Here is a 20,774-nt window from a genome sequence, read left to right on the forward strand (position 1 = left end):
AGAGAGGCTGACTTAAAAAAAAAACTCCCCAGAGGGTTGCTTTGTTCCGCTGCCTGGTAACTACTGATTGACACCTGTGCACAACAATTGGGCTCCATTTAGTGTAGGCTACAGTGTATTACAATAATTACAGGCTAGAATTAAACCATTGTTGTTAAAAGTAAACTAATCTCTCTCACTAACAATACATTTATCTCAGCATGCCCAGCTAGCTGTAGCCTACTATACCTATAGTCATCTCTCCCTCTGTTCCAGCACCTGCTCTCTCTCTCTCTCTCTCTGTACACTACAGTAACTCTCTCTGTCTGACCGCCCCCCTCTCTCTGACTCCCATCCCCTCTCTTACATTGTGTCTGTCTAGTGTACCCTGCATATTCAGAGCACACAAAGTATATGCATGTGCGTGTGTGAGCGTGTGCACTGTGCAGCCAGCCAGCCGTGCACGCATGCAGGTTTGAATGAGGGAGTTGTCTGACTCCTTTTGTGTAGGCTAACACAGAGGTCAGAGGTCATCGCAGGGAGCAGGGGGGCAATGCAGTGAATAAAAGACGCAGCATCCTGACGCATGGTGGTGGTGTGGGGGGGCATTGTTTCCATGGCGTCTGCCTACATATGCCAGTACACAGTACAACCATCAGCTGTTGATCTACCTCTGAGACAGTAAACATGCGTCCATCTTTTCCCTCTGTCTTGATGAATTGAGTCAGGAGTCCCACAATGGAAATAAGCCCTCATGGCTTTTTGTGGACTTTAGCAGTTTTGTATAACTGTACATTTTGCAAACTGTTAATAGTACTATTCATTAAATCAATCTCAGAGTTAAAGATGGGTTTGTTTATAGTTAATGACACTGTCACACTGGGGATTTTACCGTTTGGAAACCAGAAGAATGTGAGCCTTTGTTGTCCATTGTTTCCACTGTCACGTTTCGAAAAAGTGATGGGATGTTAAGAAAGTTACACATAATGTCATAAACATGTGAAGTTGGCCGATTGGTCAAGGTTTCAAAAATATGTCCAGATATGCAAAGTTTGGGGTGTTTTATTTTCTCCCAAACGAATCCTTCAACAACAATTACAGTGCAGTATAAATAGTGAAGGCCTTAAATAACAAATCTAATTAAGACTTTCCCAAAAATGAAACTAATACTTGACAGCAAACTAAACTAAAGAAAACTAGAAAAAGTGCCCTTCCGGGCACAGGTCTCCACCAGGTTATCCACAGATCCGTGCAGTTAGAGGTAAAAACACTTTTCGGCCAGTTATAGCGCCACCTTGAGGCTGAGTTGAAATTGTTCATGTGGCATTTTGTCCTGGGCCTAGTGGGAATGTGGGTGCACAATTTCACGGAAATCACGCGATGTGTTCATGATTTGCAGCATTTTGTTTGAAACTGAGCACTCCTGTGAACTTTGGAAGCCAATCTTAACCAATCAGGATGGAGTCTGATAAATGTGAAAGACCCGTTTCGTTGAATGGCTCTAGAGAGACTGTGTACCAATTTGCGTGATGTTTGGACAAAATCTGTAGGTGTACTGTGCAAAAACTTGTTTTGCACAAAGCGGCCTCCTGGTGGCGCTATAACAGGCCGTTCTGGAAAGTTTGGGGCAGAGGTTCATCGTTGGCATCCAGGGAGTGTGTGTGCAAAATATGGCATCGACCGGGTTAACGGTGGCCGTTTTGCACAAAGCGGCCTCCTGGTGGCGCTATAACAGGCCGTTCTGGAAAGTTTGGGGCAGAGGTTCATCGTTGGCATCCAGGGAGTGTGTGTGCAAAATATGGCATCGACCGGGTTAACGGTGGCCGAGATTAGCTGTTCACGGACACACACACGGACACACGGACGGACGGAGTGCAAAACATACTCTCCCCACATGCCTTCGGCCTGGTGGAGACAACAACCTAGGAACTTAAGATACTGTTAAACAGGTGACACCCTTACAAGACAAGGGCCCTGGCAGCTCTCCCCTGGGTGCTCCTCCAAGCCTAACTAACTGAATGCCCCTGCATTAACCCAGCTATACATTCTCATAGCCTATGACTAATCTCACCTTTAAAGGTTGTACAACATAATATAAGTTACATTACTCACTCAACATTACATTCAACAGACTACTAAAATATTGCTCTTAAGTACAGACAGACAACACACCCCTCCCTCCTCCTCTACAATATTTGGCAACCTCCAATTTAGAGAGGCATTGATGAGGTGAGGTGACCAATCAATAGAATAAACAGAACACCATCACACATTAAAATGCATTGGGAAATACGCAGATGTAGTCAAATTGAAGCTGCTGTGTACATCGTCCAGTATATAGGGCACGGACTGCCCCATGACACAACAGCATCAATCTACATTCCAGTTCTTAAATCAGTGTATAGGGCACGGAGTGCCCCATGACACAACAGCATCAATCTACACTCCAGTTCTTAAATCAGTATATAGGGCACAGACTGCCCCATGACAGAACAGCATCAATCTACACACCAGTTCTTAAATCAGTGTATAGGGCACGGACTGCCCCATGACACAACAGCATCAATCTACACACCAGTTCTTAAATCAGTGTATAGGGCACGGACTGCCCCATGACACAACAGCATCAATCTACACACCAGTTCTTAAATCAGTATATAGGGCACGGACTGCCCCATGACACAACAGCATCAATCTACACACCAGTTCTTAAATCAGTATATAGGGCACGGACTGCCCCATGACACAACAGCATCAATCTACACACCAGTTCTTAAATCAGTATATAGGGCACGGACTGCCCCATGACACAACAGCATCAATCTACACACCAGTTCTTAAATCAGTATATAGGGCACGGACTGCCCCATGACACAACAGCATCAATCTACACACCAGTTCTTAAATCAGTATATAGGGCACGGACTGCCCCATGACACAACAGCATCAATCTACACACCAGTTCTTAAATCAGTATATAGGGCACGGACTGCCCCATGACACAACAGCATCAATCTACACTCCAGTTCTTAAATCCGTGTATAGGGCACGGACTGCCCCATGACACAACAGCATCAATCTACACTCCAGTTCTTAAATCCGTACACTGGCTCCGTGTACAAACAATTTATTTCAAAATACGACTCTTGGTCTAGAAAAACAATGATTTTCCGTGGCGACCCCTGAAGGGCACATCCAAAAGAAGAAGACTCTTGGTCTATAAAGCTTTGAATGCTCTGCTACTCTAGGCCAAATTTGACCAAAATAAAATTCTGATCTTGTGTGATATATCATGAACCATCCATATCTCTCAGGTCATCTGGGAAAGGTCTGCTTTCTGTCCCAAAAACCAAACGTGGGGAAGCCTCATTTAGTTTTTATGCACCACTTGTCTGGAACATCTGTTGCCACTCTTAAAAAACGAAACAAAAAAATCACACCGATGTGAAGTGACACTCTTTGTGTAAAAATTTGCGTCCCCTCACCTTTGTCTTCAATGTTTGTGTTTACACACTTTTGTCTTCAATGCTTGTGTTTACACAAACACTCAAAGCTGGACACCCTCAAAAAGAAAATATGTTTTCTCTTTTGCACTGTAATTGTTATTTTTAATAATTTTGTCATGTCCACAGGGTGTACAGTACTTGCACATCAAGCTGCCTCACACTACAGAGACAGGAGATAGGCTCCACATGGCTCAGCAAGGCTACTAATATTTGCTAAAACTTCGTATCACAAAGCTACAAAGTACTGTACGATACAAGCATTAGAGATGCAGATTAGATTTAACATACTCTATGCACCCATAAATTGAACCACCTTCAACCTGGCATGGCAATGGTATGTTGATTGTTGAGCAGGTCATTATAAGTGAACATTTAAAAAACTAAATGGGGAAAGTAGAAGTTGATCTACATTCTACAAGCTGAGAGCTCACAACACGTCGCACATACAGAAAAGAGCTTAAGTGCTTTTACATACAATCTACATTTTGGCTGTTGCATCTTATGCCCCTATCAGTAAAGTAACATGAGTGACATCTGCTGGACAAAAGAAGAAAAAAACAATTAAACTTGCCTACTGGCATGACAGCCTACAAGTGATGTCACTGTTAATAACTTACACTTAGTTAAACCATACACTTTGTGTTACATTTGTGGTAACAAACATTAAATGCCATTGACAATGAAGGGAAAATGTATGTCATATGTATTGTAGACAGGGATTCATGATGATGTATAATGATAAGAGCGCCCCTCACTTCACACAGATGTGAAGTGATTATGGGCTTTGTGCTTGTATATGCCATTTTCAAAAGATCTTAATGTTTGTTTATAGTCCAGCAGCTGACATGCTTTTGTTTAAAGTGGGAAATTTGGTATATAGTCTTTTATTGGCCTAAAATATTGTCTATATACATATATTCATGAATCCACTTGCTGCCCGGCTGTTAATATTGGGCAATTTGTTCTCGTTTCTTGTGACCCTCCCGTTAACATCCTATGGCAGGCAAAAATGTCAAACTTTTCTTTTGTAGCATGCGACATGTCAAACTAGGGGGTTTTCATGATTCTAAATTCATTCCAAGCATTAGTTTTTCACAAAAAACACTCCTTGGGCTAAAAACAGCCATAGCCACTTGCCCAAAATGTGCTGACCATCACATTTTGTCATGACAGCTATGGCTTTTAGCCAAAGGAGTGTATTTTGTGCAAAACTAATGCTTGGAATGGATTCAGAATCATGAAAAGTTTGACATGTCAGTCGCATGCTACTTAAAGCAAAAGGAAAGTTTTATCTAAAGCCATTAGATGTTAATGGTAGGGTCACAAGAAACGCCTATAAAATAAATGTCCCAATACCGACAGCCTGTCAGCAAGTGGATTCATGAATGTATGTATATAGACAATATTTTAGGCCAATAAAAAAAAGTAGGAGTTAAATATACATGAGACGTCATGTGGCCAATCTTGTGACAGATTTTGTTTTATTATACAATGTCAATAACACACTGCATTCATGTCTCGTAACGTATATACTGTAGTGGCAGTGAATCTGCAATGAATGTGGCAGCCACACAGTGGGCACCCCTCACTTCACACAAGTGTGATTTATTTTATTGATAGGATAGATGAAAGTAGGCTGACAGGAAATGGGGAGAGATGGGGGGTGACACGCAGTAAAGGCACACTGAGAGACTGGATTACCAGCCAAGGTGCCCTGACAGCTACGCCATCTGCCCGGGCCAATGTTTTAATGTTAGACCTTAACTGGGTGACATTCTTTCATTAACTATTTTGAAGAGTGCCCACCTCTTGCAAAAAACCTGGGGATGTTTATTGGGGATATTACATCGTTGAACTCAGTCATTATCATTTGTCAAGAAAGAGAAGCTTGTGTGAGCTACACAATGTACATTAGATCACTAAAAAAACTGCACACATGCTAAATGGAGCACTGTCGGACACCAAATGGCATCACCATTACACTCATGGTCGTAACACCCTTCACACCCTACAGCATCCATGAGGTCTCATATTTGGACAAACTGTGTGTTCAGGGGAACTACTCTAAAAATGAAGTACTACTCTAAACCACTTGTAATAAGGAACATCTACGCACATACATGGCATCGTTGCCGTCTGGTGGAAACCTCATATGTTCAAATAACAGTCTGGGGTCAAAATGTTCTGCTCTTGTGTGACACTGTAGAATGACTGTCACATAAAAGTACACCATGAATTAAGAAAAAGTCAAACCAACTACTGTATGATCATTTCTACACAGTAAATCTTCATTGTAGAGTAAGGGTAAGTTGGCTTTGGTCAAAATAAGCGTTAAAAAGCTCTATATTGTGAATTGTGATAGTTAATTGATAATCAAACTTACATCAAGGTTGTGACTGAAATGGACAGGGAAAAACATTCAATGTACATTAAAGGGATATTTTACTCTCAAATAAAATAAACAAAAAAGTAAATGAAGCATTAGAATGTCCTAATTAATGCATGAGGGGCCGTAATTCTTCCATTACTTTAAAAAATAAATGTTTATTTATTTGAAAGTGAAATATCTTTAAGAATGTAATTGTACTGATGTGCTTGTGAAAGTCTGACCACTAGACACTCCAAATGTTTTATTTTGGATGCTCTCATGGCTCCCCGACCACCTCAATCCTCCTTTGGTTGTAATTAACATGACATTTTATTGTAGAAAGTGATAATGACAAGAACATTCATTACTGCAACATCTACCATGAATTGTTATTTTACAAGTGTAGGTTTGAGGGAAGTTGGATGATAATTACAACTCAATGGGATGGGGTGTCACACAGGCAGGGGGTGCTATAAGACTATGAATGGATGGATAATATTAAATAGGCCTTTTCCACCTTCCTATGCCTGTGTGACAGTCTTGTAATATGATATAGCACATTTCTAGACATGGTCACAAGGTGCTTAGGATATAGCTCCAGAGTCCAAGACCCTGAACAGCAGCAGAGCAACTGATCACTGGAGCAGCAATGTCACAGGCACTGCATCAGATAGACCCAGCATGCATGGTTCAGTGACGCATGGCCGAGCCCTATCAAAGCAGATACAGGGGACAATTGGAGACTGAAGATGAACGACCTGAAGAAGATCCTGCAGATGATTTTCGATTATAATGAGGTCCTTGCAAAGCAGACCACAGACGTATGCATGCAAGACTTGGCCAAGGTGGCAGAGCACTCCCGGTGGAGCTGGGCAGACTGCTACAGCTCATACTGGGCTGTGCCGTGAGATGTGAATGCAAACAAGAATACATCCAGATCATTATGACCCTGAAGGAGTCAGTGCAGCATGTTGTCATAACGGCCATTCAAGTGCTCATGAGTAACGAGAGCATGGCCCAGTTTGGGGTGGAGCTGCAGCTGAAAAAGGCACTAGAGGAACTTACAGACATGAATTTTGATCAGAAAAGGAATTGCTGCTACAGCACTGTCAGGAGCTAGATGTTCAGGTCACTGTCCTGAGTGTCCAAGAGGAACAATGTTTTAACAGGCCACGCCAATCAGCTGGACTCATTCGATGACCCAAGCACGCCCTGAGGAAGGAAACAGCCAACAGCTACAACTGGAGGGAGTGCAGGAAGATAACCTGCTAAGGATGACTACACATCCATTGTGAAGCGATAGAGGAGTTGATCGAGGTTCAGCACCGCAATGACGCAATTTGGGGCAGCGGTGGCCTAAGGGTTAGAGGAGCGCCCTTATTGCCGGTACGATTCCCCGGACGGGCAGGAGAAATCTGGGTAAGGAAGTGATTGTCATCACCCAACAACGCTGAAGCGCCCTTGAGCAAGGCACTGAACCCCCAACTGCTCCAGTAGTGGCCAACAGTAGAAGTCCCTTTAATGTGTGTGTGTGTGTGTCTCAATGTGCAGGGTGTTGCTGAAAATGAGCACTTGTGCTCAGCTACTACCCTGGGTAAATAAAGGATTAAAAAAATGACAAACTCACCAGCCTGGCAGAGCTGTACAGACCGGGCGGTGAAACTGGAAACTTCGGTGGAAATATACATATGAAACCTGGAGGATTTGGGCAACCTGAGAATGCAGGTGAAGCTCCTGGAAGAGGGGAACATGACCTACATGCACAACACGGCCAACTGGGAGGAGGAGCTGAGCAAGGCCAACGCCACAGCTAGAGACGGATCCTGGAGCTCCACATTAAGTTGTCTGAGGAGACTCAGCGGGCGGACAACCTCGCCTTCGAGATGAAGTTTCATCCCTTAAGGTCCTTAGACTCCTTACACACACCAGGAGCGTGAAGAATAAACAACATGGAAATGCACCAGAAGATATTTAATATCAAACCGCTAACTGTTAAATTTACCTTGTTTTGAAAAATAAATAATTCACTATACTGTATAGCCACGTAATACTCATTCTATATAGATGGATGTAGATGGATGTACTGTACTCACGACTCAAGCAGCAGTTAAAACTAATTAATCACATGAAATAAACACTCCCTCATGGTGTGTAAGGATCTTTAGCATGTCCTCTAGTGCTGTGGTCCTCCTGTCCTCTGCTGGTCCCACAGCTTGCTTGGTGCATTCCTCTCACGTGCTGCGAGTTAAGTGTGCTCCTCCTGAAGGCTCTCCAAGGCCATCGAGTGGTGGTTCATCTCACATCTTCTCTTACAGTCAAGCAGGGCCCTGGTTTCTTTCAACTCCGTCTCCATCTGTGCGTGGTCGCGCCCGAGGCTCAGCAGCGCCGCATGGTGCTCCGCCAGTGTGTCTCGCCACCTCTGCTCCTGCCCCTGCATGGCCGCCAGCTCCCCCAGCACCTCCTCCATCTCGTCCTCAAAGTCCCTCATGCGCTCGGCGGACTCAGACTTCCCCTGCTGCAGCAGCGCCGACAGGGAGCACACGACGGCCCGTTCCTCCTTCAGCTCCTCTGCTAGGGTGGCGTGATCCTGCTGGAGTTTTCTGGCAAACTCCTTCAAGGAGGAAATTGTAGAAGAATTTAACATTATACTAAATCGTTAGCATGGTTGTTTATAACTAACCTTTATATTTTACCATCACTTATAGCTGCCTGTAGCAGCCAAGCTAGGCCTTATACAGGGATTAAAGCCAAAAAGAATCCCAAGACTGAAAATGTTTTTTTGCAAATCTACACTGATGCCATTAAATGACCCCTATGAAATCCTCAGGACTGAAATCAGTCCCCAGGATTGAGAACTTTAAGGCCTGCTTATAGCTATCGTTTGTTACAGCCCATCTGGTATGGTTCAGCATGTCCTTGTAGCAGCTAGTATAACTATTGTCTGATCCCTGTGGTTGTTGGCAGAACTACCACCAACCTGAGTGTGATTGTACTTCGTCCTATGATATCATGTACATAAAGCATAGCCATCACCACATAGAATATTGTCTCAGACTCCTATTTCTTCATCAATTACTGATTGATCCAGAATTCTACGACACCTTAAAAGAGCTGAGCTCCGTCTTCTGCTGCGTCCGGCTTGTGTCGTCTTCAGATCGCAGGCGTCTCTCTGCGAGATGGGCCGCAATCTGGTCCCCTTCCTGCCAGGTTGACCTCAGCACACCTCTCAGTCTGGTCAGCTCCGTCTCCAGGTGGCTCACTGTGGTCAGGGTCTCCTCCAGGGCCTCACTGGTCTCCCTCATCTGCACCTTCATGTCACCCAATGCCTCCTGGGAGGATCTCAGCTCCTCCTCGCTCTCCCTCAATGTGTCCTGAGAGAATACAAAATGTATGTGATATTCCTCATATTTCAGAACATGAAAGCATGTAGGCTATTTTCACAGCCTAACCGCATTGGTTCTCAAAGTGGGGTCCTACAGCAACAGTAGTTAACATAGTATCACAATCGTTTTAACCACTTTATCCGTTTATTCATTGGCTAACCATAGCATCCCTATTCTGGGGGATACATTTAGCTAAAAATGTAGTACAGAGACAAAGGTAAAATGTACACATTCATGGTTTAAGTAGTTAAACATCTGAGAATACACATTAAAATGTACCCAACATATTAATAGAAAAGATAGTGTAAACAAACAAGTTTACACAACACTAAATAAATAGAATGATAATTGGTGCATTTATTTAGAGCTTTTATCCAAAGCACTTTACATAGATTTGCATTACATCCACCAAAATTCACATACCAATGGTGGAGGAAACCATGCAAGTCACCAACCTGCACATCGGGAGCAATTAGACACTGATGACAGTGCTGTCAAACAAGTCTGAAGTTTATGAAAAGGTTTAATCAGTGTGAATGGGGTCCTCAGCCTGAGAAACGTTGAAGACGAATAGTATGCTAAACCTCACTGGTGTTTCATCGGTACCTTCATGTCGCCATGAACCTCCTCAGATGCTCTCAACTCTTCCTCACGACTCTTCAGTTTCTCCTCTGTCTCTCTCAAGGCGTCCTCGGAGGCCAGAAGCTTCTGTTGGCATTTCTCCAACTCCTCTGATGTCTGCTCTATGAAGGCATCCATCATGTCCTCTTCAGTCTGTCCAGTCACTCTCGCCAACTCAATTGTGTGCAGCTGCTGATATGTTAAAAATCACACACGTGTGAACTGAGTGGTGCAATTCCCCCCCCCCCCCCCCTCTCTCTCTCTCTCTCTCTCTCCCTCTCTCACTCTCTCTCATTAGAGTCACTACCCCTCTCACTGTTTCTGGCGCCCCCTACTGCTATTATTAAGTCACATACTCATGCTCACACAGACAGACAGACACACACACAAACAAACAAACAAGTACAAGGACATTGCAAGCTGGTTGTAGGAGTGGTTTGCACCACTCAAAAATATATGTTATAGTTTCTGTTTCAGTATTAACTGTACAACATTATACCTATGTTTTTAATTTGACCAATTCATTGAATGATATAATGCCTGAAACAGGGGTTGGTAATGCCTGAAACTGTATTTTCAATGTTTGTATTTATTCTAATATCATGATAGGTCTGTTACTCATTATGCATTATAGCCTGGTGATTTTCATTTCTTTTAACCTTTATTTAACCAGTAAAACACATTGAGACTGCGTCTCTTTTTCAAGTGGGAACTGGCCAAGCGGCAGATGCATAATTACACTTTAAAGTGTAATCAATAATAAATCAATGACAATACCTCCAGAAACCTATACAATATATACAACAATACTCCAAAATGGTACACTAACAATAACCAGGTACAATACATTTTGCACACAAAGTACATTATGGACGGGAACAGGCCAGAAAAAGGCCAGTGACCAGTTTTTTGAGCTGGACAAGTATTCAATCTGTAGAAGAAGCCTAAAGTGAATTTAAGCATTTTGCACAAAGAAAATGATTATGTTATGCCTTGTCTGTCTTGTCTATAAAAACCCCAGGGGTTCCAAATGCGTTCCAAAGGACCCCAAATAGACAGCCACTGACTATTTTGGAAAATGTCTGACTATATGCCTAAAATATGAATGCCAGTTTGAAAGGGGTTAAACTGGTACATTAGTCTTATGATTATATCATTATTAGTCTTATGTGATATTGATGATTTGTATATGTTTATTCCAGACCACCTGTGTGTCTGGAATAAAGTTTGAATTTAATTATGAATGAATAGAATTTAAATTCTACATAGTAAGTGGAACCGAATATAACATGGTGGCATGGTGCCACATCTCCATTGAACTCAATGGACGCAGGCCGCATGTCACCCATATTACTTTGAATGGTGTGTATGTTCTATATTATTAATTATTATCACCATTAGATTTTTTTTTTTCTCTTTTCTTTTCAACTGGCGCTCCCTTGCACCCCCCACTTTGAAAACATATGGCTTAACCATTGGTTCTCACAGTGGGGTCTGGGAACACCGTGGGGTCCTTGGAAGGGTTCCAGGGGGTCCCCAGAAAAAGTAGTTAATGTAGCATCAGAATCATTGTAACCAATTCATCCATTTATATGTAGGCTATTCAAAAATAGCATATCTACCAGGCAGCTATGCTTGCACATCTGCTATGTTTGAAACTTTTGAATAATTTAGAATGTTTTTAACACAAATCTTCTCTTCCGGCCCAGGGCTCACTGGCACAAAACATTTTCAGATGGGGGTTTGTGGCCAAATACTGTATATCAATTTGAGGTCCTTGACCAACATGTTGAGAATCACTCAACCACTAACGCCAACACTTCCTATTAGTCACACACCAGGATTATTGAGCCCAGCTGTAGTCCCCACAGCACGCAGTTTGTCAAATGGTCCACATTTACCGTAAATTCTTAAGCAGTGGCTTTTCAATTACAACAGGCTGTTTATTGCACCAGACCCGGAAAGTGCTGATTCACATTGTGATCCTAATTGGAACCATGTCGGCACTGCTTCAGCAAGTTTCAGTTATAGTCCATTGCCTCAACAGGAGTCTTATGAAGTCCCTCATGGCTGAGCGACTCAAATGGAAAGTAAAGTCAAAGAGTCTAGTTTCAAAGAGGCCCCCTGTACTTTCACGTTACCCATAAAAACAGGGTTTTAGTGTTAAAACGCTATTAAGCAGACTCATGTCATGTGTACAATTGTGAAGGTTTCACCTCCTGCATGCTTTGATGTACATTGATGTCCAACACTAAACTTATTCCCAACCTTAACCTCTTAAAATCATGCCAAATTTGGTCTCTCGAAGTTAGTAGTTGCCTGATATGTAAGCTGTCCGGTTTCTGGTTGTCAATGTATTTGTTTTAACCACTATTGAATTGATCAGGTTGATCAGCTATCTTTAAAGAAATGTTTAAATATTTAAGAAATTTGAAAGGTAGGACCATAGGGTAATAAGTGATAGAAATAGCTCTGATAGTAGTACTTGTTGCAATAGTGTTAACAGGAGTCCATGTCTCTCCAGCTTTTTGGTGAACAGAAAAGTGAGAAAACACATTTTCAGGTCGGGATACCATTTCTTTTAGCCTGACTCCAGCCCTGAATCACTAGCCACACCCATTAAGAAAATATGTTCTGGCGATTCAGATTGATTCAGATTATTCGATTGAATAATGAACCAATTTTCAGTTGAGAACTCACTTGTTCTACAGTAGGCCTATGTAGCAATGATTACATCAGAATCATTGCTACATACAAAACAAATGTCCCTTGTGGATAATAAAGACATCTAATGCTTTGACGTTTTAACAATAAATTAAAAAAAAGAAAATAAACACTTTTTTACCCATATTACTTACGTACTGTAGGCTATAGCCTACCTACCTACCTTTAAGCCCAAGATGACATGCCCAAAATGGGGGTGCCAGGTGGAAAGTGGTTAACATGCTAGAATATTTGTCTACCGGTATATATTACTGGTAGCATAATGATATGTAATGTAATAATAATCCTACCCTGCATTATTACACAGCTTGGTTGAGTGTGAATAAGGTCGCGAATATAAACGGCCGAAATGAGTTTTCTTCGACGGGTGGCTGGCATCTCCCTTAGAAAGGGTGAGAAGTTCAGTCACACGAGAGAGACTCTGAGTAGAACCGCTGCTCCTTCGCCTGGAAAGGAGCAAGCTGAGGTGGCTCGGGCATCTGGTTAGGATCCCTGTCGGACGCCTCCTTAGGGAGGTCCTAATTTACTTATGTTGCTCTGGAGAGGGAAGTCTGGAGCACTCTGGTGGAGCTGTTGCCCCCGCGACCCGGCTACGGATAAGCGGTTGAAGATGGATGGATGGATGGTTGAGTGCTTGATTATGATTAGTCAATCATATTTCTGAATGAACTCAATGACAGACCCTTATCTAAACAAAGACTGCAAACGGATAATCTGCAGCCTCTGACTGGCGACTGCTTGAGTTTTGCCATATCCAACATGGCAGCCATGAAGTTTACAAACACAATGTCATTTTGATTGCTCTCAAGAATGTTTTTTGAAAACAGTGAAATAAATCAACACTTCCAGTTTGTTGTCCGAGAAAGCATAAATACACAATTGACTTTAATTTGACGCAAGACATTGTACAGTTTAACAATGCACTGCAACTACATTAGTACAAAGTGATAGTGCACTGAAACAGTAAACTATTTAAACTGTATAAATAAGTATAATTATAAAATACACCTACTGTAGCACCATGCTCTCTCTCTCATGACATTGTTCGTTGCCTTGCCAAAGTTGCCAATCACAGCTGGTACTGATTGGGCCTGGCTGATTTAAAATTGTGAAATACGTTGCAACGTTGTGCAATAGTATGTGCAGCACTGCTTAAGCGTAATAGAAAACGGACTGATAAAATGTAGCCTACAGTACAGACCTGTAAAAAAATTAAAAAAATAAAAATAAACTTCTGTTCGAAGAGTTGTGTGTGAAGTGTGATAATTCTTGTTATGTTAGGTGTAGCCATGGTTCACATGACGCTCATGAACTTCCGCCTGTTTTACGCGATGGCTACATTTACATTGTAAACGTGTACATAAACATTCAGATTCCAAATATAAAGTACTCGCCACATGTGCCTCGATAATTTGCTGGGACAGCGATTAGCATTGCTGCATCCCGCGTTGTTTAATAAAAAGCATTTCTATGCAAGCTGTTTTTCGGCCATTGGCTTTCAACTACGCGCCCCTATGGGTCGGGAGGAGTGTGGCACTGTGTGTTCGATATAGGCACCGCAGAGCAATAATGGGTGCGTTAGATGAGGTTTGCTGTAGAGCAATGAATAGAGTATGAAGGACACCAATGGAAATAGCTTAAACAAGCCAATAGCTAGGCTTCCTTTCTTGGGTTAAATCGTCTTATTAGACCTTATTGCACTGTAGCTTTCCTGTGGTGCAAACTGGTACTCAATCAATCAAAATCTAGGAACACATGCGGCACATCCTGAGCCTCAGTAGACTAGACAGGTGTGAGTTTATGTTTAGTCTACATTGTTGGCATATACATATCTAACACACCAATTATTAATTTCATTAACTGCAGCTGTGTTATCTTACATCATGGTGTACAATAAGCCAAGGTCATGTTTTTAAACTTGAACTGAACTACACAGCCTGGTTCTATGGCAGTGGTTCTCAAACTTAAAGTGGGGTCCAGCCAGGGACCCTCTCTGGGTTCCCTAGAGGTCTGTAACTCAAGAGTGTATGAAACCAAAATGAAACCAAATGGACCCCTAAGGGACACTGTGTCTGTGGTGTTGACAATAGAACAGGCCAAACAAATAACAGCATCATAATTTGCACGATAGGCCCCTTCACCACTACCACTACTCCTTTTCTGTGTAAATATAGCCCTGCTATTGAGTTTTCCTCCAATGTATAGTGTATACATTGTGTTGTTACGACTGCAGGTCACAGAACTTGAAATTGTGCATTTCCCGTCAGTTGTTTGGTTGGTTGGTCACCCCATCATCATGTTATGACGTCATCAATATTAAGCCCATATGGAGATCCCTGATGTCATCAATATTGGCCAGCAACTCTAAGCCTGCACATCTCACCTCAAACCTCAAACCCTTATGTTGCATTCACATGGAAACAGGCAGGTAGATGGCAAGCGGCAAAACCTGCTGGACGGCACAGGACGGTAAAAAGATTAAATATTTTAACATTGATGCCGTCTGACGTTACTACTACCGTTCTGTACTACTGTTCTGGCTGCCGGGCTGCCGTGCCGTCCTGTTCCGTTTACCGTCCTGTTCCCGTCTACTAAAATTAAGTTTTCCGGTTTGCCGTCTACTGCTTGCCTGATTCCATGTGAATGCAGCATTAGATCTCCATATATGGAGCTGACCTGTTCTGACATTCCATATGTTGATCCTTCCCCATCCATCCTTCCTCTTGGATGTCTCCCTTTTGACCGGTGACCGGCAGCCAGTGAACACTAGTTATCAACAGGCCCGAAAATTAAGGCCCGGTCCTACCTGGGCCATCATCAAACCCTGGACACTCGACACTGCCCCCGCTGCCACCCTTAGATCTCCATATATGGAGCTGACCTGTTCTGACATTCCATGTTGATCTGACTGACCTCATCAAACCCTGTACACTCAAGACATGCTCCATATATGACCAGTACAGAATTCATTCCATATGTTGATCTGACCTCCCATGCCAAAGCGCCAGTGCTTTCCCAGCATTCTGCTGTGTCACCCAGGCAGATATGTTGATCTGACCCCCCATGCCAAACCACCAGCGCTCGCTTAGCAGTCTGCTGTCACCCAGGCGGATATGTTGATCTGACCCCCTATTCCAAAGCGCTAGCAGCGCTCACCCAGCAGTCTGCTGTCACCCAGGTGGATGCGTGCACGCAAGGGCGCTTCTCCCTCAGGCGTCTTACTGGTATTGTATACATGTACTTTATATGTATAGTTGACTCGACTCGCTTTGAGTGGTGTGACTGTGTGTGTGTGTGTGTGTGTGTGTGTGTGTGTGTGTGTGTGTGTGTGTGTGTGTGTGTGTGTGTGTGTGTGTGTGTGTGTGTGTGTGTGTGCGCAGTGTGTGTGTCTATCTGTCTGTCTGTCTCTCTGACTCTGTGTGCGTGCGTGTAAAATTTACAATTTAGGCATTTAGTAGACACTCAGAGCAACTGTAAACTATAAGATCACAGAGAAAGTCTAAACAAAACAATGTAAATCAAAATAGTATTTTGTCTTTGTCTTGTGTATTATGCTCTTTTTCGTCTGTCTGTCTGTCTGTCTGTCTGTCTGTCTGTCTGTCTGTCTGTGCACAGTCTCTTATGTGAATATTCAGAACAGTGAGGCAGCCCTGTACCCATGGTGCATTAGTGGTGGTGACATCATTCCTGACCACAACCCCTCTGATCTCTACTCTGAGGAGAATGATTTGGAGAAATCCTCTGGAGTCGAACTTATGTAACTCTCTACATAGTTTTCACCATTCATTACCTCTGGTATTTGTCTAATTTCCCTTTATTTTCACTCCCTGTCCCAGTGTGCTTGAGGTGCTTTTATCTGTTATTTATGCTGGAAGAACATCAAAAATGTCTTTCCCTTATTCCTCCTCTTTTCTGTCATCCCCCCCCCCTCTCTCTCCCCCTCAGTCCCACCCTCCCTGCTTTCTAATTGGTTCTCATTACCGTTTCCTCAGAATAGTTGGGCTCCTCAGTTTTTCCCCAGCAGCCAGACTGTCTCTGGTCTGGGGAGGAAGGACTTTCACTGCTTTTTCAACACAGAAAGCAAACTGCTGCTCCAGAGGTGCGTCAGGACAACATCTGGTGAGTTACTTCTGGAGTGTTTCTTTAAACTGCCTATACAAACTATCAGGTGTCATATCTAAGGGATGCTACCTGTCTGAGTATGAATATGCAAAGAGATATGCTACAGTACCTGTGTTTACAGGACGGGATGAGTAATTTCAGATTTTATTTCTGGAATGAATACTGTATATACTTTTGGGAAATAGACTGTCTGGTATGTTTAATATTTATGTTTTTTAATATCACAATTTAACAATTTAATTATATATTTAAGTATGGATCCTGGCATCCTTATTTTGGATCATAGTTGTCGTATGAAGAAGTGCAGTATACTCATTGTTATTGTTGTTGTTATTATTTATGTCTTTTATCCAAATCTGAATTTACAGGACTTTGCATGGAAACATAACTGGATGGGTAACTTGTGAAGTCAAATGTGACTGACATGCATACTGCTAAAATCAGAGCTGATTGAAATGCACCCTGCTTAATTGCTTTGGTGTGCAATTCAAAATGGACAAATAAAAAAAGAATACAGAGGCAGCATTCGATTTGGGAGAAATAAGACAAATGTGGTATGGATAGCTTTACAAGGAAAACCCCTGCTGGTCATCATACTTGCTGGACATATTACTCCTTCCAAAACAAATACAAGAAGTTATATGTCTGTGTCGAGGAACTATTCCTACTGTATCAATCACTGTTGTTGAGGCAGAACGGAGTTGGAGACACTTAGTTATAAATACATAATATATAAAGTTATAAATACGATATCAAGCCAGAAGACAATAGTGTGTTGGAATTATGCAGACTTGGACATTTTGCAAGGTGAAGGACAAAATAACATCCTCACATCTTGACTTATTCAGAGGGCAAAACATCTACTGTAAGGAAGGACAAAGGTGAACAACATATAAGTTGTAATAATCGTACCATAATTCCTCCACAGTGTCACAGGTCAACGTGTGTCAGATATGTGGAGGTAGCTAGTACAAGCTACACATGGTAGCTCAGAAAGGCATGTGTTCCATAAACATTCACACTGGAAACATGCCTGTTTATGATCAGCGTTGTGAGCGTGTGGATTGGCTTTTTTGGTGTGTGACACTGATGGACAACTAAATGTAAATCTGGCTTTAGTCTCTGCAGTGTTTGTCCTGTCTGCACTCCTCTTCTGCTTATACTGCTGACACACACAGCATTTCTGTCTGTCTGTCTGTCTGTCTGTCTGTCTGTCTGTCTGTCTGTCACACTCCTTCTGTCCATCCTGTGTTGAATATTCTCTCTTTTTGGAAATGTTGGCAGTATATGCTACAACAATGAAGAATGGAGTCTTCCTCTTCTATAGGCAAAGATGATTTTATGAAAGTATTGTACATTTATAAACTTACAATGGTCTTTATGTGTTTAGAAGCATTCATGAGAGTACATGCATTTTGTGCTGCATGCAGGCTGAATCAAAAGGATTAACTGAAGCACTTTTATGCTCCGTTAGTCTCTCGCATAACTATATTTATTTACCACTGTGTTTATAGAAAACCCATGATACCTCCTGTTTGTCTCTTCTTTGTGTTGCTGAAACACGTCTGAACAAACAAAACCCTTAACACATATATTTGTTCTGTCAGGAGTAGACTGTATAGGAGAGGGACGAAGTTCAACAATAAAATCCTGCACACTGTTACATGCAATACTCGAAAAAGTGCTCCTCAGAGCACAGGTCTCCACCATGTCACATACAGGTCATTGTGGGTTGGAAGACAATCTTAGACAATTAGGATGGAATATGAAAAATCTGAAAGACCCGTCCCACTTTGAAAATCACTGCTACAGGAAAGTGAGTCACATGCTTGGAGCTGAATGAAACTCTGCACCTGTACTAACATCAACACAGATATTCTGAAATCTCCCCACAAAATGTTTCCATAGGAAGGTTCTGTAAAGGTTCAGTAAAATGCATTTTACTAATCAAATAGCATAGAGGTGAACTGGGCAGCCAGTTTTATAAAGTGGGTGCTGGACTTGGATACTTCTGTGACTATTTACCGTGTTGTTTATTGACCAGAGTCCATGCTTACTCTGCTTATTTCAATGTCTTATTTCAATCTTGTAAGTCGCTCTGGATAAGATCGTCTGCTAAATGCCTAAACTGTCAACTGTTATATGTAGGCCTACCTGTGATCTGTGTTTTTCAGAAACTATAATTGTGTCGTAGTAGTTGACTAATAAAATTACATCCAAATCCATTAGTCCAGTATTAATGTTTACAGTTTACAGTTGTAAACATTAATATTTCCATTAAAAAAAAAACTATTCCAAGCCCATCCTATCATGTGTGTATCTCCATCAACAGCGCTGTTGCCATGATTTCCCTCAGACTCCTGCCTCTGTTCCACTACTTCCTCCTCATTCTACGCGTCGACTTTTCCAACCAATTAGACGACAACAAGATCCCTCCCAGCCTGTGCACGGGGCATCCTGGCATCCCGGGCTCCCCGGGGGTCCACGGCAGTCCTGGTCAGCCAGGTAGAGACGGGCGCGACGGGCGGGATGCTGCCCCTGGGGAGAAAGGAGACATGGGCGACAGAGGAGAGAGAGGTGATTCATGTTACAGTATCTGTGTGTTTGCCAGATATGATTGGCCACTGAATCTCAACGTTAGGGTCAGGGGTCAAAATCAGTGGTTCTCAAACCTTTTCAACTCAAGGACCCCCAAACTGAAAATGTCTTGTGCTAGGGATCCTCAGAAGAGAAGATTTATGTAAAAACAAATAAAATATTTAATTAACACTGGAAAGCCTTACCAAAACTGTAAACCACGTAAATTAGCTTTAGTCTGGCCACCCGCCAACAACGTAAATACATTCTATCACATAAATCGATGTTTAAGAGTCGACAGCCGAGTCCCGTTAGCATGCTAGTGTGACACTGGACCACACAATCTTAATTTGCGCGCGCATCTACGTGCATTGTGTGCTGCTTTCAATGGCTTTTATCTCCAAATCGGTACCATGAATGGCGTTTCTGTGTAACAAGTGTTATTCAACGGCCGATAGCCGGCACTGTGATTTTCGTGGTCAGGTTTTTTTCTGCGCCCAGTGAGAGATCAACATCCGGTCGAGTCAACACACACACCATTATGTCATCGTAACATCCCGTTACGGATATTTGGCTCTTCAAAATAAGGGTTGCAAGGGGGAAAACCTTGGCAATAGGCTTTAAAATAATTAATTAATCCCGGTGGGGATTGTTAACACTATGGATTGTACTGTGTTGCAGGCGAGACAGGAGACCGAGGCCTCACAGGAGACCACGGTGACGCGGGACACAAGGGCGACAAGGGGGTGGCGGGCGAGTGCGCCGTCGCCCCCAAATCGGCCTTCAGTGCCAAGCTGTCGGAGGCCCGCACCATGCCCGTGCCTGTGGCCAGCACCAGCGACGCGGTCCGCTTCGACGGCATCTCGCTGAACGAACAGGGCGACTACAACGCGGAGACGGGACGCTTCACCTGCAGGGTGCCCGGGACGTACTACTTTGCCGTCCACGCCACGGTCTACCGCTCCAGTCTGCAGTTTGACATCATGAAGAATGGAAATGTGGTGGCCTCCTACTTCCAGTTCTACGGCAACTGGCCCAAGCCGGCCTCGCTGTCCGGCGGCTCGCTGCTCCACCTGATCCCCGGGGACCAGGTGTGGGTGCAGATGGCTATGGGCGAGTACGCCGGCTTCTACTCCAGCAGTAAGACAGACAGCACTTTCACTGGTTTCCTGGTGCACTCGGACTGGAAAAACTCTGCTGTGTTTGCGTAATAATATCCCTTCTTTGCTATGTGGACACATACCTGACGAAGACCCACAGTGGTCGAAATGTTGTAACAAATAAAGAATTTTCCTGGGAGCTACAATTCAGTGTGCGGACATCCCTTCCTTTTTCATTTTTCCTCGGAGGAAATAGGGACCATATAGTCCACTTAGGGACTTTAAGAAGGCTGCTTAAGAATGTTATTATAAAGGTTTCAAAGATAGTGAAACTACAAGAACTACTTCAAATGGAGTTTGAGTTACAATACGTGTCTGATTAACAATTAACATC

At 42.9% G+C, this 20,774-nt stretch overlaps 1 protein-coding gene across 1 annotated transcript; it reads left to right on the top strand.

Annotated features, from left to right (window-relative positions):
* Positions 1 to 16,615: 16,615 nt before the first annotated feature.
* c1qtnf5 (C1q and TNF related 5) lies at positions 16,616 to 20,603 on the top strand. The gene is made up of 3 exons (XM_083773619.1): positions 16,616 to 16,700; positions 19,036 to 19,280; positions 19,962 to 20,603. The coding sequence occupies exons 2-3, from the start codon at positions 19,046 to 19,048 to the stop codon at positions 20,489 to 20,491; spliced, it is 765 nt and encodes a 254-aa protein (XP_083629745.1). The 5' UTR covers positions 16,616 to 16,700; positions 19,036 to 19,045; the 3' UTR covers positions 20,492 to 20,603.
* The last annotated feature ends 171 nt before the right edge of the window (positions 20,604 to 20,774 follow it).

The sequence above is a fragment of the Protomyctophum parallelum genome (assembly GCF_964188405.1).
Source record: "Protomyctophum parallelum genome assembly, chromosome: 9".
In the NCBI taxonomy this organism is placed as follows: domain Eukaryota; kingdom Metazoa; phylum Chordata; class Actinopteri; order Myctophiformes; family Myctophidae; genus Protomyctophum; species Protomyctophum parallelum.